Genomic DNA, 23,496 nt, shown 5'->3' with positions numbered 1-23,496 from the left:
GTTAGTGTGTATATGTCCATGACTCTCTCTCGCCCTGTCAAAACTCACCCTTCCCCCTCCCCATATCCTCAAGTCCGTTCTCCAGTAGGTCTCCGTCTTTATTCCTGTCTTACCCCTAGGTTCTTCATGACATTTTTTCCCTTAAATTCCATATATATGTGTTAGCATACGGTATTTGTCTTTTTCTTTCTGACTTACTTCACTCTGTATGACAGACTCTAGGTCTATCCATCTCATTACAAATAGCTCAATTTCATTTCTTTTTAAGGCTGAGTAATATTCCATTGTGTATATGTGCCACATCTTCTTTATCCATTCGTCCGATGATGGGCGCTTAGGTTGTTTCCATCTCCGGGCTATTGTAAATAGAGCTGGCAGGCGGATTCTTAACCACTGCGCCACCAGGGAAGCCCAATAAAAACTTTTAAGTCTGTATAATGCTACTCTTTGTATAAGAAAGACTAAAAAATATTTATAACATGTGTGTTTATTTTTGTAAAAAGAAACTCTGTAAGAATAAAACAGAAACCAATAAAAATGGTTACTTGAAGGGAGAAGGAAGAAACTGATGGGGAGTATACGATAAACATACTTGTCTGAGTACATTTTTTTTTAATTAATTAATTTATTTTTTGGCTGTGTTGGGTGTTCGCTGCTGCGCCCACGGGCTTTCTCTAGTTGTGGTGAGCAAGGGGCTACTCTTCATTGCCATGTCCGGGCTTCTCACTGCAGTGGCCTCCCTTGCTGCAGAGCATGGGGTCTAGGTGTGCAAGCTTCAGTAGTTGTGGCTCGTGGGCTCAGTAGTTGTGGCTCGTGGGCTCAGTAGTTGCACACAGGCTTAGTTGCTCCATGGCATGTGGCATCTTCCCCGACCAGGGATCGAACCCATGTCCCCTGAACTGTCAGGAGAATTCTTAACCACTGCGCCACCAGGAAGTCCCATGAGTACATTTTAAAAATCTTATTTCTACTTTTGAACTTTGAAAGTATTTTACATATTTTAAATGAACTTAATATAAAAAATCAGTCTAAAATTGAAAACTAAAACATATGAACCTATTTATTTGCATATTTTGAGGTAACCATTAAGAGAAAATAATTATTTCAGGTGACTTTTGAATACAGTACTCTGTACATCCTTCATGGTAAATATTCTAAAGACTAAAAGAACAGCTAGTAAATATTAAATTTCACTCAGTAATTTTATTGTTAGTAGTATTAAATATTGCAATTTTGAAATTATTTTATGTATATTTTAGGATAAAATGAATAGATAAATACATCAAAGTTATTAAGATTTTCAATTAGCCTGATAAAAGATATAAAATACAAAATTAAAGAAGTTGAGAGAAAACTACAATGTAAAATTTGAATTGGAAATATCACTATGAATTCATGATTCTTCTAAACACTAAAAGTGTCTTAAAGCAGTGATACCTCTATAGCAATGAGCTCTCCGAGAACCTAAACAGTGGTTTTTATATACCATTATTCGTTAAAAGAACCAGTGCTCCTTGGAGAAATGGCTGATTTCATGTCTGAAGCACGGGAAAGTAAAAACTGAGCCTGGGACCTCATCATGCCAGAAGCAAGAAAGTGGTCAAGATAACTTTGGGGCATGTCAAAAGGACACAGGAGTCAGCTTAAAAGGGCTCCTACTGGACACATTTGATACAGTTTGAGCACAAAAGGAATAATGACTGTAACTGATTATAAAATACTAAATGGATTAAAAACCCTGGATCTATAGATTAAAAAAAAGACTATAACTTTCTACCCTTGTAGATTAATATACCACCACCTTACTCTGAAAATTGGTAATTAAATGGAAATAATTAAGCATTTGTCGTGGCTTTTTAGAAGGAGCCCTACTTTTCCAGTTGATGAGGGAAAGCTCCTCTCTAGATTAATATCCCCTTATAAATGGGGGAGTGGGAGAAGTTGAAAAGCACCATTTTGTAATTCCTGATGAAATAACTCATTCAGGCAAGGATCACTATGGATGCCAATTATTGGGTGAAAGCTTTTTTAGAATATTCAGTGTCAGGAATTCCCTGGTGGTCCAGTGGTTAGGACTCCATGCTCTCACTGCCAGGGGCCTGGGTTTGATCCCTGGTTGGGGAACTAAGATCCCGCAAGGTATGTAGTGCAGCCAAAAAAAAAAAAAAAAAAAAATCACAGTGTCAAAGAACCATGCAGATGACTTGCTAATTGCAAAGGGGAACACTTTACCTTCATAGGACAGATCGGACAGTATCCACCTTAACCAAGTGATTACACTTAGCATCATTAGCTGTGGCATGACCTCTTATTACATGCATTCCAATGTGAGGCAATGTGAAGAACGCAGCACTTTTGAAGAATTAGTCACAAAATTGGGTAACTAGAATCTAATTTTTTTTAATTAAAAAAATATGAGCTAGAGGAACAAGTTAAATGACAGCATAGAAACAATAAGACAAATCCAGAATGTAGGACATTCTATAGAAGAGACTGGCCTAGTCTTTTCAAAGAGTCAGTTCTATGAAGAAAAAGACTGGATTCTTCTGGATTAAAAAGAAAAGGGGGGCTTCCCTGGTGGCGCAGTGGTTGAGAGTCCACCTGCCGATGCAGGGGACACGGGTTCGTGCCCCGGTCCGGGAGGATCCCACATGCCGTGGAGCGGCTAGGCCCGTGAGCCATGGCCGCTGAGCCTGCGCGTCCAGAGCCTGTGCTCCGCAACGGGAGAGGCCACAACAGTGAGAGGCCTGAGTACCGCAAAAATAATAATAATAAAATTAATTAATTAAAAAATAAAAAAAAGAAAAGGGGAGGGACTTCCCTGGTGGTCCAGCAGCTAAGAATCCGCGCTCCAAATGCTGGGGACCCGGGTTCGATCCCTGGTCAGGGAACTAGATCCCACATGCCACAACTGAGATCCTGCATGCCACAATGAAGATCCCACATGCGGCAGCTAACACCCAGCACAGCCAAATAAATAAATAAATAAATATTAAAAAAAAAAAAAAAAGGGAAAAGAGGAGGACTTAATCACAACAAAAGGCAATGTGTGGAACTTGATTCCTGGTTTGTTTCTTTAATGCTGTAAAAGACATTTAAATTGGGAAAGCTTGAATATGATATTAGATTGTATTAGGAATTATTAACTCATTAGACATGATAATTCTATTGTGGTTGTGTAAGATATATACTGATGACTTAGGGATGAATGAGCATGATGTCTGCAACTTGCTTCCAACTGGTTCAGGAAAAAGAGGATAAGTAGACAGACAAATAGATGGATAACAAGATAGAGACTACTAAAGCAAATGTGGCAAAATGATAGGATTTGTTGAAGCATTGTATGAATGTTTGGGTGTTTACTGTCCTTTTTTTCAGTTTGTGTGTTAGACAATTTTCAAAACAAAACGTTGGAAAGAATTTCCATATTATTCTTTTTTTTTTTTTAACATAGTAACAGAAGACATTCCAGGCAGCAGCTCATTAAATTATTTCTTCTTTGTTCTCCCGTGAAACCAAAAGATTCTCATTTATGATATTTCTGAAGGCACATTAAGAAACATGTTCAAACTTTGTTATCTCTTTATTCAAGTTTGGCTTTAATATTTTATTAAAAATTCTTGAATTTGTAAATATTAAAACACTGCAGTTTACTACGGACACAAGAGTGACAGTGAACTAGCAATAAAATCAAAGTAGAAGCTAAACTACTTAGAAGCAATAGCAACTCCATAATTCAAAGATAATTTAGACAGGTAATTTTAAAGAATTTATTTAATAAGGCTCAAAGCAGCCGCTCAGCCTGCAGTGATGATGCTCCACCGGCAGATGGCGCTGCAAAGCGTCTCAGGTGCAGCGGGAAGCCCATTTACCAATGGCTGTCGCAATCTCTTAATTACTTGAACTGATGAGTTCATATTATAATTTGTTTTATTAATTATTTTTACTGCTTATTGCAGTTACTCTTATACTACTTACTAACTGGTACAGAAGTGTTTTAACAACTGGTTGAGCAGTACCAGTGCAAACCGGCTGAATGTCAGCGCTGTTTCCTCCTATTACGACAGAAGCCACCAGGCTCCTGCGGGAGGGTAATCCCTGCACCGGGACTGTCAGTGCCACCCCCGCCTGCTCTCCAGGGCTTGTTCCATCACTAATCCCCACTTTCCTGCATTTTCAACCTTTCCTCCTCCACTTGACCCTTCTAAACAGCCTGTGAAAATGTTGAAAACTTTAAAAAACTGTTTTCCTCGATTTTATATACTTTGCTCTCTCCGTTTTTCTGTCATTGCAAACACAACCAAACTTCTTGAAAATTATATCCTTTTCTCCACTGCTTCCACTTCATTCCTCCAAATTATTCCTCAATCCCCTGACATCTGGGAATTCTGACCTCACCTGTCCAATGGAACTGCTCCCACCAAGATCAGCAAGGCTTTTTACTAAATCCAGTGGACACTCTTCATTCTTGTCATCAATCCTCAGCAGCATTCTGCACTGCGCCCTTCCTCCTTCCCTAAGCTTTCAATGCACCACACTTCCTAGGTTTTATCCTGTCTGCTGGTTCCTCTTTCCCTGCCTTCCCTTTTATATTTTCCATGTCCTTCCTCAGCCCTCTTCTCTTCTCACGCTACACACTTTCTGTGGATTATCTCAGTTACCCTCCTCCCACCTATATGTTACTGACACCCAAATCTCTGTGTGCAGCCACACCTCTCTTCCCCCAAACCCTTTTTCTATACCCCTTAATTCCGGTTAAGGAAACCCTTAATTCCGGTTTCCATTCTTTCTCTGGGATCTCTGCAAAAGCCTCTGATCTCTCTTCCCTTTCCAAACCAGTCTCCACACTCCAATCAAAGTGACCTAAGGCACAAATCTCTCCTTCTTGGTCTCAGTGCTCCTCTGGATAAAGCCTTAATCTTTAGCATGGTTGACAAGGCCCAGTGAGAGCTGACCCAAGCCTACCTCTCCAGCTTCACCTTTCGCCACTTCTCCCTTGAACCCTCTGCCCCAGCCATGCTGAACGAGTTAGTCTTCCGAAATTGTTACGTGCTGTTCCTTGTCCTTTGCTGTCCCCTCAGGAATGCTCTTTCCCTCTCAATGCCTGGCTTACTCCTGCTCAGTTTTCAGGCCTCAGCTTGGACCTCTGTTCCTCTAGGAGGCTTCCTCTGACTCACCAAGACTGGCCCCTGCTGGGTGTTCCCATAGCAATTCTTTACCACAGACCACTGATTTTTTCTGTCTTATATAACTTGCTATACAATCACAGCCCCCAGCCCTGTCCTCCACTCCTTTCTGACCAGCATCACAAGACCCTTCTATATGGAGCCACCACTATCCCACAGGACCCTGTTCCACCCTTCTCACAGCACTTATCACACTTTTTTGGTAATTATCTATTTAATTGCTTCCATAGTCCAATAAATTGTGAGCTCCACAAAGGACCATTTCTATGTCACTTACCACTTAGCAGTGACTGGCAAATAGTAATTACTTGACAAATGGACAAACGTTCGATTGGTGAATGAATCCTTGGGGTGATTATAGTTCTACCCACCTTACTTAGTTACAACTCAATAGACTCATTTACAACAGTTCTTTTATAATTTACATATGCTATGGAATTACTGTATTAGTGTCTGGCTGTTCTATTCTTGGAGGGTAGGGTCTATGCCTTACTCAATTTTTTTGTCCCAGAATTCAGCATGCCTGACACATATTGTTTTCAACCAATTTCGCTGACTATATCAATGATAATGAGAAATAAAGAAACAGAGGCCCAGATAATTGAACTACTCTGGACCACACACAGCTACCTTGTCCCAGAACCAGGACTGGAACTCAGTCTAGAAAAATGGAAGCTCAGAAGTTGTTCAGCATCTAAATGGAATTCCAGCATGAATGAGAAGCACTAGTTTCTCACCATCAAGATACTGGCCAGAAACTGTGGGAACTCCCACAGCCCGAGACCTCCATGGTCAAGTATCTCCATAGTGGATGTGACCCAGGAGGGGCGTGAGGACAGGGGTCCTGGGTATTTCATCATGGAGGGGAGACTGGACCCCTGGTTTCCTTTGTCCCTTTTAGTCAGTTTCAAGCTCAGCCTCAGGCAGTGGTCTTCAGTTATTATAGACCCTTCTCCCAAATCTATTTGTTGCTAAGATAGTTCTTCTCCCAGTGCTACTTTCCTACAGAGTGAGTATTGACAGGGGCCTGGGAAGAATCATTTACAGTCTGGCCCCTTGGGGATGTTAGAGTTGCTTCCTTTCAGGTCTTCAGCATGAAAATCCCCCTTCTCAGCTTCCCCTCCAGCACCAGGTCTCAACCTTCACCCCCACCCCCAGATCTCCCAAATGGCCCTGGTGAAACTCATGAGAGCAAAAGATAAATGACAGTGAAGAGAAGCAGCACAGAGGCAGGGGTACAAACAGAATTCTGATTTTTCTTTTCTCCACTTTTTGAGATGATTCCAACATCCCCAACCCACCTCTAGCAGCAGAGAAGTCCCCTGAGCTTCCCTGATCATCATGAACCTTCAAAGGATGCTGAGTTGGGGTCCTCTTTCTTCCATCAAAAGACCCATCCCTGAGGGTAAAAAGCCCAAGATGGGAGACAGGTGGGTTTTTCTGTCCACTGAAACTTTTTCTCTTTTACGGCACATTTTGGGCAACCCTCACGCATATTCACATGCTGGTAGTATTTAAACTTTGCATTGGAGTGCAAATTCCAGGATTTATGCCCTCACTGGGACCAGTGGAGGAGGGAACTGGAGGAAATGTGTGGCCCAAACATCTCAGCCTCTTTTGCTCCTGGGGTGACAGGGTCTCTGCTGGAATTACAGAAACTGGCCCAAGACCCAGAACCTGAATAGAATGCTTTAGGGTGAAGAGAAGAATCTGGTACGCCCTCTTCTCCTCACCCCTACACCTAATGGCTAACCTATCAAACAACACTTTTTGCTACCACCCGACCCAGACAACATTGTGGCAGCCAATAAACCAAAGCCCATTCTTCCTTTTCTCCAAGAATTAAATCTGGGAGTCCAGCTGCTTGCTTGACAAGGGAGAAGTACAGCAAGGCCTAAAGTGCCCTGACTCACAAGAGACCTGACCCCTGCGGAAATGTGCCTGACACTGTAAGCCAGCTAAGAACCTGCACTGGGTCTCCTTGGCTCCATCTCAAACCTGGGTAAGTGGGATTCAGGAAGCTGGCTCTGTGCCCTCCCCTATGAATCTAGTACCCCCTAGTGTTACAGGCTTTTCACTAGTTAAACTTGACACTGCACTCAAAGGGCTCTTCTGCTCAAATCATAAACGTGCATGCTACTTTTTTGCCAGTAATCAAGACTACTCATACACGTTTAAGTAACATTTTCACAAGCATCGAGTCTTAACTAAATACCTCCATCAACAGGAAGTTCTAGAGTTATACTATATGAGCCCTAAGGATTTGGAGGACATTATACCCCCATCTTAATCCAAAAAGCTAGGTGCCTGATTAATGGGGTCTTGACCATGACCAGGCAGTATATTTAGGTCAGGCGTGTTTGTGCAGCTTTATATGTTCAGTGCTTAGCATAAGTCCAGACACACAGTCAGACCTCAATAAATATTTGTTGAATTGGAATAAATCCTATAAATATCTCACCTGGAGACATCAGCTGTGACATCTTCTCTTACTGCTTCTTCTCCCAGAAGCTCCTCGTATAACCCAGGTCTGACAGCGGAGGGGGTGGGGCACAGGGGGCTGCTCCAATCCCAGAGGGACTGACACAAATTCCCAAAGGGGGCTGAATTTAGACCAGGCCTCAAAAGCCTGAAGTGGCCTCCCCTCCCCATGTTGATGATGGGGTTCCTAAGGTGCAAGTGGGAGAGTGAGCAGAGGAAGCGGGTTTCAGGCCTTAGAACCCACTGAATTAACTCCTAAGAGGACTCTTCCTTTGCAGAGAGAATGCACGAAAAAAGAAGGGAGAAAAGCAGCGGAGCCTCCCACAGCTGTCAGCCTGAGACAGCTGCTCTCACCTCAGTCCATCTGGGGAAGGGGCTACAAAGCAGACAATCTTTATTCACAATTGGGGTGGCAGACGGGAGAGACCCCCAGGTCAGTCCAAAAGCAAAGATACGGGCGGGGCGGTGGGGAGATGGCGCAGGGCAGGGACTCAGCACTCGTCCTCGCCCAGCAGGGCGTAGGGGTTTCGGGCGGCCAGGCTGGACCCTGGGGCTGAGGTTGGGGTGTCCTCATCCCCTTCCCCCTCCTCATCCGCGTCCCGGTCCTCCTCTCCCTCCTCCTCACAGGAGCTGCTCAGCTCTTCCTCCTCCTCCTCCTCATCACCTGCGGGCCCCACCCTGCCCTGCAAAACCACCAGCTCCATGGTCTCTGGGTGGGACTCCCAGGTGCCTGGGGAACCAAAACAAGAAAAAGAATGGAGAGTTTTGAGCAAGAAACTAATGCCAGGCAAAGATGGGGAAGAGGCAAAGACTAAGAATAACAATGACTTTTATAGCTGCTGCCATCCATTTGTTCGCGCACTCATTCAGCCTCTCGTGTGCTGGGCACAGAACAGAAGCTCTGTTGCACATTAACTCCGAACGTGACCACCACCTTGCCAGGAGGCAACTAACCACCCTGGTCCTATAGAGCAGGAAGTCATCTCAGAGCTGCTTAGTAACACAGAGCTGCCCTATGGGTACAGAATCCGAATCCTCACACCTTCAAAGCCCACACCTTTTTGCCTCCATCACAGCAGGGGCTAGGGAAGAACACTGGCCGACTGACCTTTCTGCTCGCTGTAGCCTGGGGGCTGAAAACACAGGCTGAGGCGGCCATCCAGTGCCAGCCGCAGGAGGCTATTGGCCGCTCTGTACACATCATTTCGGGCCGCCTTGGCTGTCTTGTAACCACGCTTCTCTGCCCAGGCTGGAAGGAGAAAAGAATGGGGAGGGGAGACCATCAACCAGGCCCAGTCACCATCATCCCACTCCCCTAACACAGTCCTTCCAGTTTCCCCCAGAATATTCCAGGCCCGAGATCTTGCTGGCCCTGAGACAGAAGCCTAGGGGTGACTGGCCAGCTGCCCCATCGATGGCAGGACCTCTGAGGAAGGAGAGGAAAGGAGATAGGGCAAGGGGAGGAAAGCCAGGCGTGTGGAGCCCACCTTCACAGATGTCCCAGGCACACCACGGGTGTTCTGCGGAGGGGTCCTCGGCCTCTGGGTGGCGCAGGTGGAGCAGGGCCTGCACAGGGATCCGGGAGGCCAGGTAGCCCACGGCGGTGTATGGCTCCTGGATTTGGGCGATGGGGTAGACCCCTGCCAGGACCTGAGGGGAAACAAGAGCACTCAGCACCTTCCTCCATCTCCTGCCTTCTCCCCGCCTCTGGCCCCTCTGCCCTTATACCTGCAACTGCCTGGGCAGAAGCGAGGGGAATATGAGGCCTGGACAGTCACAGAGCTTCACGGAGGGGGTGAGAAAGTAGGTCTGAAAGTATCGGGTGTGGCCCGGGGTTCTGGAGACACTCACGACCTTCCGCCCCACCAGCCCGTTGATCAGCGAGGACTTGCCCACATTGGGGAAACCTGAGGAACACAAGGAAAATTAACACCTGACAGATCCTTACTCTGTGACAGGCAGGATGCTGTGCTATAGCTATAGATGAATGGAGAACTAAGGTGCAGAAAGAAAGAAAGGAAGCGGTATAACATCGCAAGTTACAAATCAGGCTCTGGGCTGCCAGGGCTGAATCCTGGCCTCCCCATTTACCTAAGCTTTGTGACCTCATGGCAATTTACTTAATTTTCTGAGTCTCTGTTTCCGCATTTTACAGAGCAGATACCTCCAATCTCAGAGTGGTCAGGATGAAATGAGAAACAAATACAATCGCGTGGCACTGTGTCTGCAGAAGTCTAAGTGAGACATGCATCTCATGATTATCAAACTTCTCCAAGGAGAAGACAGAGTCCAGGGGCTCACTGCCACTCTCTTCATGACCACCACCTTCCACCACACATCTCCTCTACAGCACTCTGGCCTCCCAGTGCCAGAATCTCCCTCCCAAAGGTTTCTTCCGTCCCACCTCTGTGGTCTTACCCTGGACCTGTCACTTCACACCTTCCAAATCTCACCTGCAAGCACCCCTCTCTCTGCCCTGACATCTCGTCTTTCCAGCTCACTTATTCTGGTCCCTCCATTCCAATAAGCCTCTGACACTGACTAGCTTGGGAACAGTATTCAATACCCAACTCATGTCCTCACTTCCCTTCTTATGCAACTTAGATTCCATGATCCAGCTCTACAGCCAGTCCCCCTCATAGACCTTCCACTCCCTGGTCCCACCTCTCCCCTTCTTCTTAGTCACCTGGCAAAACTCCAACCCTATAAAATGCAACTCTGGCCATTCAGCAGCGGACTGAGGCTGGGCAAAGATGCACCATGGTGCTGACTGCACTCTGTTTACAACACACTCAAGTACAGTTGGCCCTTGGTATCCACAGAGGATAGGTTCCAGGAGCCCCTGTAGATACCAAACTCCCTGGAGGCGCAAATCCCTTATATAAAATGGCATAGGGCTTCCCAGGTGGCGCAGTGGTTAAGAATCCACCTGCCAATGCAGGGGATACGGGTTCGAGCCCTGGTCCAGGAAGATCCCACATGACGCGGAGCAACTAAGCCCATGCGCCACAACTACTGAAGCCCGCGCACCTAGAACCCACGCCCCGCAACAAGAGAAGCCACCACAACGAGAAGCCCACACACCGCAACGAAGAGCAGCCCCCACTCACTGTGACTAGAGAAAGCCCACGCGCAGCAATGAAGACCCAACGCAACCAAAAATAAATAAGTAATTAAAAATTTAAAATAAAAATAAATAAATAAATAAAATGGCATAGTACAGTCAGCCCTCCGTATCCACGGGTTCCTTGATTGTATCTCCTCTCAAAAGGGGGTGGGGGGATAAGGCTCTCCTTTGACAACCCCCGCCAGCCTCGTTCCTCTCTCCTCTTTAAAAGAGTTTTACTGTAAAGTGCCACAACTAGAGAGAGAAAACCCGCACGCCACAACTAGAGAGAAGCCTGCGTATCACAACTAGAGAGAAGCCCATGCACCGCAATGAGAGATCCCGCATGCCGCACCTAAGACCCAATGCAGTGAAAAATAAAAAAATTTTTTTAAATAATAAATAAAATATTTTTAAAAATAGGGAAGATTCTCCTTAGACTTAAAGAGTTAAGACCAAGAAAGAAACTGACACTTCTAAGCTACTATTATAATTTAACGATCATTCTATGATGGACTGATTATTACAACTAAAAAAGTTAATATGTAAATCGTGTAACAGTGCCTGGTTCACAGCAAGCATCACGTAGATGTTAATTTTTAACATTATTATTATTACTATTATCACTATCTGTCAGGCTTTGTTAGGCTCTCTCTACACTATTCCCTCCATTCCTCTCATCCATTCTTTTTTTTTATATAAATTTATTTTTATTTTTGGCTGCACTGGGTCTTCATTGCTGTGTGCGGGCTTTCTCTAGTTGTGGCAAGCGGGGGCTACTCTTCGTTGCAGTGCAGGGGCTTCTCATTGCGGTGGCTTCTCTTGTTGTGGAGCATGGGCTCTAGGTGCTGCGGGCTTCAGTAGTTGTGGCACGTGGGCTCAGTAGTTGTGGCTTGTGGGCTCTAGAGCGCAGGCTCAGTAGCTGTGGCGCACTGGCTTAGTTGCTCCGCGGCATGTGGGATCTTCCCAGACCAGGGCTCAAACCTGTGTCCCCTGCATTGGCAGGTGGATTCTTAACCACTGCGCCACCAGGGAAGCCCTCGTCCATTCTTTTAATTGAGCATCATTGTCCTCATTTTTCAAATCAAAGTCACTAAGACTGACAGTGGGTAAGTAACTTGCTTGAGATCAATACGCTGAGAAGCAGAATTTAACTCAGGTGTGCCGTGATCCTTCCACGACAGCAGAAAGCCTCCTCTGCCCTCAGAGACCCTGGAGCCTAATGGGACCTCACCACCTTCCCTCTTTTCCAAATATTGAAACCCTGTGCCTCCTAGGAGGCCGCCATGTGTGGCCACCGCTTCCTTACCCACACAGCCAATGGTCACCACCCCGTCCTTGTAGCGCTCCCGTATGGGGCCTGTTGGCTCCATCGCTGAGTCAGTCTGCTGCTCCACCAGGACGGCCGGCCCGTCCTCCTCTTCCTCCTCCTCCCCAGAGCCATTACCCCAGGTGGCTCCAGCCACATCCCGGGCAATCTTCTCCCGCCAGCTGCTCAGGTCCACTGTGCAGGGAAGGAAAGAAGAAGAAGGTTCTCCTCAGGGCCACTGTATACGATGGTGCAGACCATGCACTGCACAGCTGATGTAAGTGGCGCCCTCTGGATTGGGTAGGGCCAAGCTGCGCAACAGCGACTCTCCCCAGCCTTCACTTGACTCCACCCTGGAATCGGGTGCATTTCTGAGTTTCTGAAAAGCACTGGCAACACTGAAGACAGCAAACCAGTGGGGCTCCTGCCTCCCTGCTGCCTCTCTTGTCCCACCAAGTCAGGCTGCTCCCTCTCCCACCCCACCCCATGGCCTCTCACCTGAGTCCATAATAGAGGGACTGACTTTGGGAAAGGTGAGCAAAATGACTTGGGACTTTGGGTCTCCCCCACGGCCTCCCACAGCTCCCCTCTAAGGGGCACATACCTTTCCCCGCAGTGATAGCTTCACAGGCTCTCAGCAGCTGCTCCGGCCCCAGAGCCCGAGTCCATCCTCTCCCCCGCCTCCGACTCTTCTTCAAGACTGAGATCAGAGGGCACAAAAGCGTGAGCACACCCCATGGGGCTTATGTACCCCCTCTCTCCCACCACCCTCAGGTCCTAGATCAGGTCCCCCTTTGTCCCTTGCCACCCCACCTCTCCCACGCTGCCCTCCTCATTGCCCACTCACCACTGCTAGGGTCCTGTGGGGTGCGGGGATCCCGAGGAAAAGAGGTGAAAAGAACAATGTGGAGCTGGGGATAGTGTTGATGGAAATAATGCTTCCAGGCAACCACGAGAGCCGGCGGGGCCAGATCCACCTTGTTCAGGACCAGCACCAGGGCCAGCCCTAGCTCTCCAGTCACGTACTCATAAAGTGCTGGTGGGAAATTCACAACCTGGAACAGGGATGGTAGGAGGAGGGAGTGATGCGAGGTCAACCCAGAGTTCTCTGCCTCCAGCTCCTCACACAGCAGGCACAGCTTGGAGACAAGACCCTGGTGGAAGCAGATTCTGGGGCAACAAGGATAAATCAGCCAAACTGAACTAGGAAGACAAAGCAGGCATAAGTAACACCTATGTGTTTGTCTCTAGGGGGCTTCCTGTAAGGCCTGATTAGGAATGGAAATGAGCTAAAAAGAAGACAAGGAAACAGAGACCCCCAACATACTGGGCTAAACGCTGAGATCACTCACAGGGCTGGGGGTGGGATAGAAATTAATATCTATTTTCACAGGTACACAACTGTCTACATGTGTACACAAACGTGTGTGTGCACGCACACGTGTGCATGTTTGTGTTGAGCACGTGTAGCTGCATAAGTGAGCTTGTGAATGCACATGTATGTCTGTGAGTATGTAGGAGTGCGTGTGTACGTGTTAAGGAGCTCCAACCCAAAGGTCCGCACAGACTCCAGACCTCCCTTTCTCCCACTGGAGGACAACAGTGAAGTGGCACAGCCAGGTCACACAAGGGCTGCCTAGGAGCAAAGTCTAGAGCCTTAACCACTACCCTAGCATCCCAGGTGAGGACGAGTTCTGTAGTGACTGATATGACAGGGAAGCCCCTGGAGCTCCACACTGGGACTTTCTACTTAGCCCTAGTGGGCTAGGAAACAGGATGTGTATGCAGTTTTCCATCAAAGAAATAAAGGAGAGGAAAGGCAGTTGGCCAGGGGAGGAGTGACAGGCTCTGACGCTGATGGATAAAGACTGAGTTCCTGACTGCAGACATCAGGATGGGGTAGAGGAGACTGGAAAAGAAGAGGTTACCTCTCTGACTCCCAACTCCTGCCTCTGCCCTTTACCCAGCAAGAATCTTCCCCCCTCCTGCCCCTTACCCACCCTCATCCCCAGGACTCACTGGATGTCGGATATCAGTAATTAGCAGAACAATGTCAGACATCTCTAATACTCGCCACAGCTGCCTCCACGTCTGAAAAGACAAGGTCAGTGGAAGAGAACCTGAGCCCAGAGTAGCTCTCCTGCATGACCCCAGACCAGTTTGACCACGGGTGACTATGCCCCACTCCTGTCCCCACTCTAGTCTCACCTCCAGATTGTGCTCAAAGTAGCTGAGTTTCTCAGAGGTGTAAGCCCCATGAATCTTCCCAAGATACTCCTGGAAGCTCCGTTCCTCCTGGCTCATCAGTTGCTCCTTGGACATCTCATAGCTCCAAGGAGGACGTCGGGGAAAGTCCAGGACTGAGAAATCAAGAAAAAATCCAAACAAGTCTGAGGATAGTTTCAGGACTCAAGGGTGCATCCATCCCAGACTCCTTCTTCCTCCCGGTCAGCTCTTACTCTTCCAAACTCCTTTCCCCAGCCCACTGCCTGTCCCAAGCATCCAGGCGTTGAGCTCTCACTCACCGGAGCCGGGCTGATAGACCTCCCAGATGTCCAGCACCAGCAGCTCAGCACTGACGGGCTGTAGCACTTGCTCCCGGGCTGCTCTCTTTCTCCTCTCCACCTCCTCCCGGCTGTCTCGTTCAAAATGCAGCCGGTATCTACAGAACAGGGACCACGTCATCCATCACAATCCTTGGCCACGAATTCCCCTCTTGGGCAGGCAACTTCGCAAAGCTTTCACTCCAGAGTTCAGGTCTCCCCTCTGAGTCGGCCCTCTCCCAAATCTCTTTCACACAACAGCAGGCCTTCCCGTATGTTTCACCCTTCTGAAAGCCAAACTCTCTCCAGCCCCTCCAGAAGGGAAGATTGTGGACCGCTCCGGTGACCCAGCGGCCCGCGGAGAACCGTGGTAACCCAGCCCCACCAGTTTCAAGCCTCCCCCAACGGCAGCAGGCTTCCCCCCAACGCTCTGACTTCCGGGTAGGCGGGGAAGCCCGGGCCAGAGCCCCCTGTCCACTCTCACCGATTTGGGTCATAGCCTCGTGGGCCCAGCCCCTGGGCAGGCTGCTGGTTGAGCCTGCGGATTTGTTGGGTCACAGACTCCCCGTCCGAGGTGTCGGTCTGCTCCTCCCGCCGCTCCCGGCTCCCGCTGCGGCTGTTGGAACTGGATCGCAGCCCATCTTGAAGCCCTGCGGGGAGGAGCCGGTGACGCCAGGGCTGGCCAGCTCTCCCGGGCCAGAAGACCCCCACCCGGTCGGCCTGGCTCCTCCCCACACCACCCCAGTCTTTTGAGGCCGGACTCTCCCACCTACTCTGCTCAGGACCCTCCCGGATGTGCGTGGGGGGAGGCATTTCTTCTCCAAGGATCTACTGGGATGACGCCCCGTTGGAGCTGAAGGGATTCCCCTCCCCCAACACTCCATCCTTCCCCACCCCTTCCAGATGTAGGGGGCTGGGGTGAGGGAATCCCCTCCGCGGTCGCCCACGCGCGTCGGCGCGCGGCAGCCACCCCCTCTCACGCCTCCCAGAGGTGAGGCGGGCACACCCCTCCTCCCAGATGTGCGGGAGTCCGAGCCCCGCCCCCTCCCCTGGCTCCCGCACTGACCTCGCTTCCGCTCCCGCTTGTCCTGCAACTGCTTCTTCTTCTGCTTCACGCTGAAAGGCTTCTTCCTCGGCATGGCCCGGACCAGTCACCTGGCCCGCCCTTCGCCGAGCTCCAGCCGCCTCAACTGACTCCCCCCGAGCCAGCCCCCGCCGCAAGGGCCCGGGACACTGGAGGGGGCGGGACTGGAAGGTGACGTCAGCGGGCGGGCCAGGCCGATGCGCCCAGGCGGCCCGGGTGGAAGGCAACCAGGGGGAAATACAGTCACTTCCCACGGGAGCGAAGCGAGAGGATGATGCGGGGTGGGCTACCCGCACGTGCGAGCCAGTGGAGCTGAGAGGGCGCAGCAGCGGCTAGGAAGGAGGCGCGCGTGGGAGGGTCGGGCTAACTTCGTCACGGACGCTACCAAATCGCGTTTGGAGGAGGGGGGACGCGTGTCATCACTACCTTGCGAGCCGGGGAGAAGCTACCACTCACCTGGAGGGGGCGGTGGAGCGGAGGGCGGGTCCTACCACCTGCGGGATAAAGGGGCGTGGACGCGCAGAAGCTACTTTACCAATCCTCCGGCTGGACCTTAGAGGAAAGCCGCGACTGCACGTCCCGGGAAGGAAGCCAAGTTGATGGGCTACACTGGGGACAGGGTGAGAGGTCTTGAGGGGCGAGTGTTGGTCTGGAGAACTCTGGGCACCGCCCTGCTGGGACCCAAATTCCTCGTGGGAACGATGGTAAGCAGCAGGTTTATAGATCCTAAGTGCAAGCCCGCGGCCGAGGAGGGAAACCCAGGTGGAACAAGGATTTTTGGAAGGAGGTCATAGGGCACGAAGTTGTGCCTGCAGCTGTTACCATAGAAACCGGGGACCGGATGTGGCGATCTTAGGGTGCGACAGCCGTCTTTTCTCAGGCCTTCTGGCCCGAGAGCCTGTCGACTCTATGGCACACTATGAGGAGCCGGCTGTAGGGTTTTTTCAGCGAGGGCAGGAGCGAGGAACTTTTTCTACAGCGTTTATAGAAACGCAGCAAAAGAAAGGTTTGAGATTGCTGCCATGGCTGGCAGAGACTGAGGGAGGCAGCTGATGTGAGAACAGCCGCACTAAGTTTCCCCGCAGCCTTCCGGAAGTGAAATGGCGGAGCCTCACCCTCACTGTCCACTGCCCCCCGGAAGCGGAAACAGAATCTCAGCGTGCCCCTTCCTCACTGCCCTCCAAATCCAGCTGCAGCCATTGCGGCAACCACGATGCCGAAACGAAAGAAGCAGAATCATCAGCAGCAGCAGCCGCAGCAGCAGCCCCCACTGCCAGAGCGGGAAGAGACTGGAGATGAGGAGGATGGGAGTCCCATCGGTGAGGAGCCCGGGAGTTGTGTGCACATGCCTGTCAGCCGGCCGAGGCGAGGGGTTGGGGGCTGAAAAGGTGCGGGGGAGGGGGCTCCAACGGAAGGAGGAAGGGCGCACGCGCTGGGGCTGGGGCTGGGGCTGGGGGAGGCCTGGCTTGGGTGGAACACTAAATGAGTTCTCTTACTTGAACCCTCAACTTCAAACCAGCCACTAACCTTTCTAAAGAAGGCAGGGGAGAAGATAAAGAGCTCGTGTGCGCAGCCGCAAAACGACAGGGGAGAGGGGCCCTAGAGAGGTTGTAGGTTAAGATGACTGGGATGACAATTTGTGACCAGACGTTCACGGGGAATGTGGAAGTGCAGCCTTCTGTAAACTACTCGGAGGTGGGGGGGTGGGGGGAGAGCTATCTGATTGGCCAGCAGTGAAAGAGAGGAATTGGATTACCTCTGGAATCCCTTGGGATCTTTTGGATAGCAACAATGTAAGGGAAAGAGAAAGTTTGTACGTATCCTTCCCTCATTATCTCCCTTGACTTGGCTGAGTCTCCACTTTGCAAATCCTGAAAACGCTTTGGAAATAGATGGGGTGAGAACTCATAACACTGCTGAGAACATACCTGGCTTTGCTGGTTAGATTAAGAAATGAGTAATAGAAGACAAACACCTAAGAACAGGATCATCAGTTTTTTTAGTCCATTCTGATGACCATATTTTCATGTCTGCCCTTAGGACCACCCAGCCTTCTGGGCCCTCCCCCCATGGCCAATGGAAAGCCTGGTGACCCCAAGTCAGGTGAGGAGGAAGGGGCCCTCATCCTTTGATTAGGTCCTGAGAAGGGAGCAAGGGAGGGACTATAACCCAGAAAGGACTTAAAATTAAAAGATCAGGAATTTTGTACTTAAATGAATGGAGAGATGTTGTGTATTGACAGCCTGGAAAAACTCAATGTTGTAAAAATGTCATTTCTTCCCAAACTGACCTATAGATTCAGTGCGCTCCCAATTATAATCCCTACAGTGTTTTTGTAGAAATAAACATTCTACGTTTTTGTATGGAAACGCAGAGGATCAGGGTGAGAGGTTGCAAAGATAATCTTGAAGTGGAAGGGCTTACTCTGAATATCAAGACTTATTGTAAGCCTGTAGTAGTTGTAACAGTGTGGTATTGGCCCAACAATGGATATATAAATCAACAGAACGGCATAAAGAGTCCAGTAACAGGCCCACACATATGTGGCCATTTCATTGATGATGAAGATGGAACTGAAATAGTGGTCTTTTCAGTAAATGATGCTGAATTAATTGGATATTCATGGGTAAAGAAATAATTCTAGAAAACAAATGTATTTCATGGGCTTAAAGTAGATGAGAGCTTTTAAACAGACAAGAAACACACACACTAACTATAAAGGAAAGATAAACTGAACTATGTTAGAAAATATGAACTTCTGTTAATCAAATCACACCATTAAGAAGTTAATAGGAAGCCACAGAGTGGAAGATACTTGCAACAATATAACCAATAAAGCGCTCATATCTTGAATATATAAAAACTCTCTGACAACCTGTTAGAAAAATGGGCAAAAGACCAGAACAGCCACCTGATAAAAACCAATCTAAATACCCAAAAACATGGATAAGAACTCAACATCATTAGTCATCAAATAAATGCAAGATAAAAACACATAAGTTTGAAACTGAGCCCCTTGTGTACTGTTGGTGGGATTGTAAAGTGGTCCAACCACTATGGAAAACATTATGGAGATTTCTCAAAAAATTAAAAATAGAGCTACTGTATGATCCAGCAATTCCACTTCTGGGTATTTACCCAAAAGAATGGAAAGCAGGATCTTGAAGAGGGACTTGCACACCCATGTTCATAGCAGCACTATCCACAGTAGACAAGAGATGGAAGCCACCCAAATGTCTGTTGATGGATGAATGGATAAACAAAATGTGGTATAATCATATAATGGAATATGATCCAGCCCCCAAAAGGAAGAAAATCCTGTAACATGCTGCAGCACGGGTGAACCTTGAGGCCATGCTAAATGAAATGAGCCAGTCACAAAAAAACAACTGCTCTATGTTTCCACTGATCTGAGGTATCTAAAGTAGTTAAATTCATAGAAATGGAAAGTAGAATGGTTGTTGCCAGGGGCTGGGTGGAGGAGGGGAAAAGAGTTGTTTAGTAGCTATAAACTTTCAGTTTTGCAAGATGAAAAATTTCTGGAGATCTGTTTCCAACAAGATGAATTTACTTAACACTACAGAGATGTACACTTAGAAGTAGTTAAGATGGCAAAATTTATGTTACATGTTTTAACCACAATTTCAAAACAAAACACCGCTTTTCACACTCACCAGAATGGCAAAAATGAAAAAGATCAACATTACCAAGTGTTGTCAAGGAACAACAGGTTGTCTGTGGAACAACTGCTGGTGGGGGTGTGAGTTGGTACAACCACTTTGGAAAAAAAAAGTTTGACTTCCTTAAACTTGAGCATACATATACTTGAGGACCCAGTAATATGTCTACTATGTATATACTCAACAGAAATGAATCCATGTGTGTACCGAAGACACGTATAAAAACGTTCATAGCAGCATTTTTTGTTATAGCCCCATACTGGAATCCACCACAGTAGAATGGCTAAATAAGTTGTATGTGCATACAATGAGATACTACACTGCAATGAAAATGAAGGAACTCCCGCTACAGGCAACCTGGATGAATCTCATAAACATGATGTTGAGCGAAAGGATCCAGACACAAAAGAATGCAGACTGTATGATTTCATTTATGCAAAGTTCAAAAACAGGCAAAAACTAACCTATGATGCTAGAAGTCAGGATAGCTGTTACTTTTGGGGAGTAGGGTGGGATAGTGGGGGAGGAGGGGCATGAGGGGGTGGGGCTTCTGAAGTGTTAATAAGGTTCTATCCCTTCTCTAGCCTGTGTTAGTGGAAACACAGGTGTGTTTACTTTGGTGATGATTGAGTTGTGCACTTAAAATTGTGTATTTTTTGGTATGTATATTGTACTTCAATAAAAAGTTTTTAAAAAATCAGGGCTTCATTATCTGGATTAAGCTAGCCATTGATCACCTTTCCATGTTTCTCTCTCTCTTGCTCTCTCTCCCTCTCTCCCTCTCCTTCTCTCTCTCTCTTCAGCTCTTCACAGAGGTCCTCCGGGATCAAGGGGACCAATGATCCCACCACTGCTGAGTCTCCCACCTCCTCCCCGGGGCAGAGGCCCAATTCGGGGAGGCCTAGGCCCCAGGTCTGGCCCATATGGTCGTGGTTGGTGGGGGGTCAGTGCTGAGCCTCCTTTTCCTGGACCAGGCCATGGGGGTCCCTCCAGGGGAGGCTTTCACAAAGAGCAGAGAAATCCTCGAAGGCTCAAAAGCTGGTCTCTTATCAAGAATACCTGCCCACCCAAGGATGGACCCCAGGTTATGGAAGGTGAGGTCCATTTTTTTTATGCCTGCACACATTGAACACCCATCACTCCCAAAGTGACCTCATGTCCAGAATGCCCATGGCTCTTCTTCTTTGGGCTGTCCTTTGTCCTTTTGAAGTAGGAGTGGCCCTGAATGTTTTTTCTCCCAGGAGAAAGACTACCATTCCATCATATCTGGAAATGGTAGTGAGTAGGAAATCTCACTGCCTTCTCTATCTCTGCTTTTTGTTACATTTGTTTTTTTTCTTACTCGCATTTTAAACTGCCCGGTTTTCGCTTGTTCACAGACAAATCTGACCGCCCCGTCTGCCGACACTTTGCCAAAAAGGGCCACTGTCGATATGAGGACCTCTGTGCCTTCTACCACCCTGGCGTAAATGGACCTCCTCTGTGAGACTGTGCCTTCCCATCCAGACTGGAAGGAGCCCTCTGACTTGGCGGCCATATACTTCCCTGTGGCCCTGTGATGGCTACCGCGAGGCCGTTCACCTGCCGCCCTCAGTCAGTGATGCCCAGCTCCATCACCACCTACCCCACTCGGGGTCCAGAGCTGTGTTCCGTGACTGGTGCACGGTGTGCACTCTTCCTTCTGATGCAGCCTCCAGAGACTCGTCTCCGGGACCCCATCTTTGCTCCATTCAACTGCCTCCTGGATCCTCTTCCCCCTCGCCAGCTGACTGCAGAACAGGAAACCTCTTTGGTGCTGTTTCTTGTGCATCTGTCCACCCAGCCGCAGGTAGCGCCCTGGATTCCTGAGAGCCCTGGAGCAGTTTCCTACCATTCCCTTCTCGCTGCTTGTTTTAAGTCCTTTTTATGTGACACCCCCTTCCCCCAGTGTTGTCAGCTGCTCTGTGACACTCACCAGCTTGTCTGACCTGGGGTCAAGTTGGGATGACTGGTGCAGAGTCACTCCTGAGAGGCCACGTTCCCTGCTTTTGGATTTTGTAGTTTCTGCATCAGTAGCATGATCTCCACCGCTATGGTCTGTGATCACTGTGCTTTGTGAGACTGTGCATCCCCTCATAGCCTTTCTCAGTGTCCATGGCATTTTTGTGACTTCCCAACGCTAGAGTGAGTTTTTCTGCCAAAATGCGTGGGGCCGTTGGTGGCCTCTAGACTTTCCCCACCTCCCGACGTGGGAGAACTGTGAAACTTCCACAAGGCTGCCTGCCTGGTCCTCCCCATTCTCCTGGTATCAGTTTCTCTGGGTTTGACACAGGCCCGAGAGGTGTCCTCTACCCTACCTCCTCTCCAGCCCGTTTTAGACTATGTCATTGTGAGGCCACCAGCCCTTTCGTTTGAATTCTGTGAATCTCCACCTGGTCTAACTGTGGGTGGAACTTGGACAGTACTGTCGCCCTCTTCCAACCTTCTTCCCCTGCATCCCTGGCACTGGTTGTTTTCTGTGAAAACGGCAGTGAACAGGTTCAGTTTTGAACTGGCCCTGGGGAAATGGGTCAGGAGTTGTGTGGGCAAGAGGGAGGGATGAGAGCCGTTGGAGAACTGAGAATGAATTTTTTTTTCTTTCTAACATGTTTTTATATTAGTAATAAATGCAGCGGAAACAAGCATTTTCTTTAATCCCTGTGTTCCAGTCATCTCAGGAGGTGCAGGTGAGGCTGTTCTTCTTGGAGTCAGTTTATTCTTCATTTAGTTCATATGCAGTGTTGCTAGAAGTTTCTTCCAGTCTGAGGAAGCCAGTGGCGTCCCATTAACCTATGGGAATCAACCCGACCAGGTTGCATTTTGTTCAAGGGTAAAGTTTTGTTGAGAAAAAGGAAAGGCCGGGTATCCATGGAGTAATTTTTAAACATTTTACCTGCATTTATGGTTTGAGGTTTATGGAGTGGTAATGACAAAGCAATCTTTCAACAAATATCTCTAGCATGCGTGTGGGCCAGGCAATGTACTAGATGCTAGAGAAAATGGAGAGCCGAAATCAATGCATTTAAAATCTACAAGAGGAGACACGTTAGTGAAAAAGTCACCAGTATGCGTGAAGTACCTGTCAGAAGTGCTATGAAGAAGCGAGACGGGGACTCTCCTGGTGGCACAGTGGTTAAGAATCCGCCTGCCAATGCAGGGGACACGGGTTCGAGCTCTGGTCCGTGAAGATCCCATATGCTGCAGAGCAACTAAGCCCGTGCGCCACAAATACTGAGCCTGCACTCTAGAGCCCGCGAGCCACAACTACTGAGCCCGCGTGCCACAACTAGCGAGCCTGCGCGCCTAGAGCCTGTGCCCTGAAACAAGAGAAGCCACCACAGTGAGAAGCCCCAGCTCGCAGCAGCTAGAGAAAGCCTGCGCGCAGCAACGAAGACCCAATGCAGGGCATCCCTGGTGGTACAGTGGTTGAGAGTCCGCCTGCCAATGCAGGGCACGCGGGTTCGTGCCCCGGTCTGGGGAGATCCCACATGCTGTGGAGAGGCTGGGCCCGTGAGCCATGGCCGCTGAGCCTGTGCGTCCGGAGCCTGTGCTCCGCAACAGGAGAGGCCACAACAGTGAGAGGCCCGTGTACCACAAAAACAAAACAAAACAACAGGTAAGACCTTTTGTTATAAAGCAGAAACTAACACACCATTGTAAAGCAATTATACCCCAATAAAGATGGTTAAAAAAAAAAAAAAAAAAGACCCAATGCAGCCAAAGATAAATAATAAATACATTTATGTTTAAAAAAAGAAGGCGTGGTGAGGGAGCATGTAATAAACAGAGTCTGGGGAGATGGCAGGTGAGACAAGCTCTGAGCACAAGCAGGAGGTGAGGTGGGAGAGCAGAGTCCAGGCAAAGGTGTTGCTAAGAGGAGATGGGAAGAGTGAGAGGCGAGGAGAAGGAAAAGGAGCTAGACGACTCAGGGCCTTGCAGAACATGAGGATTTGGGTCTTAAGACAGAAGCCTTTGAAGAATTTTAGGCAGGTGGGTATCATAAATTAGATAGGTTTTTCAAAAAGATGACCTCTGTATGGAGCTGGCCAGGCTTGGAAGTGGCATTAGCAAGTTACTTGAGCAGTCCGA

General features: G+C 48.6%; 2 protein-coding genes across 3 annotated transcripts; one reads left to right on the top strand and one right to left on the bottom strand.

Moving 5' to 3' along the window:
* Window positions 1–8,034: 8,034 nt before the first annotated feature.
* Window positions 8,035–16,304, bottom strand: GNL1 (G protein nucleolar 1 (putative)). Its single transcript, XM_065884846.1, has 12 exons — window positions 15,692–16,304; window positions 15,110–15,275; window positions 14,608–14,744; window positions 14,291–14,442; window positions 14,102–14,173; window positions 12,930–13,137; window positions 12,687–12,782; window positions 12,083–12,277; window positions 9,396–9,574; window positions 9,155–9,317; window positions 8,776–8,916; window positions 8,035–8,397 (listed from the first exon to the last, which is right to left on the bottom strand). Exons 1-12 carry the CDS (start codon window positions 15,762–15,764, stop codon window positions 8,159–8,161), a joined length of 1,821 nt encoding a protein of 606 aa, XP_065740918.1. The 5' UTR covers window positions 15,765–16,304; the 3' UTR covers window positions 8,035–8,158.
* Window positions 16,305–16,887: 583 nt separating this feature from the next.
* PRR3 (proline rich 3) lies at window positions 16,888–22,049 on the top strand. 2 transcript variants are annotated; one of them, XM_065885519.1, is made up of 4 exons: window positions 16,888–17,028; window positions 17,750–17,812; window positions 20,193–20,483; window positions 20,769–22,049. In XM_065885519.1, exons 1-4 carry the CDS (start codon window positions 16,923–16,925, stop codon window positions 20,873–20,875), a joined length of 567 nt encoding a protein of 188 aa, XP_065741591.1. In that variant the 5' UTR covers window positions 16,888–16,922; the 3' UTR covers window positions 20,876–22,049. The 2 variants fall into 2 exon arrangements, with proteins under 2 accessions (XP_065741591.1, XP_065741592.1); XM_065885520.1 differs by lacking the exon at window positions 17,750–17,812 and having other exon boundaries at window positions 16,923–17,028; window positions 20,769–20,875.
* Window positions 22,050–23,496: the final 1,447 nt, after the last annotated feature.

The sequence above is a fragment of the Phocoena phocoena genome, chromosome 10 (genome assembly GCF_963924675.1).
Source record: "Phocoena phocoena chromosome 10, mPhoPho1.1, whole genome shotgun sequence".
Lineage (NCBI taxonomy): Eukaryota > Metazoa > Chordata > Mammalia > Artiodactyla > Phocoenidae > Phocoena > Phocoena phocoena.
Note: the sequence above shows the minus strand (reverse complement) of the source record. Positions and strands in the feature narration are given on the sequence as shown.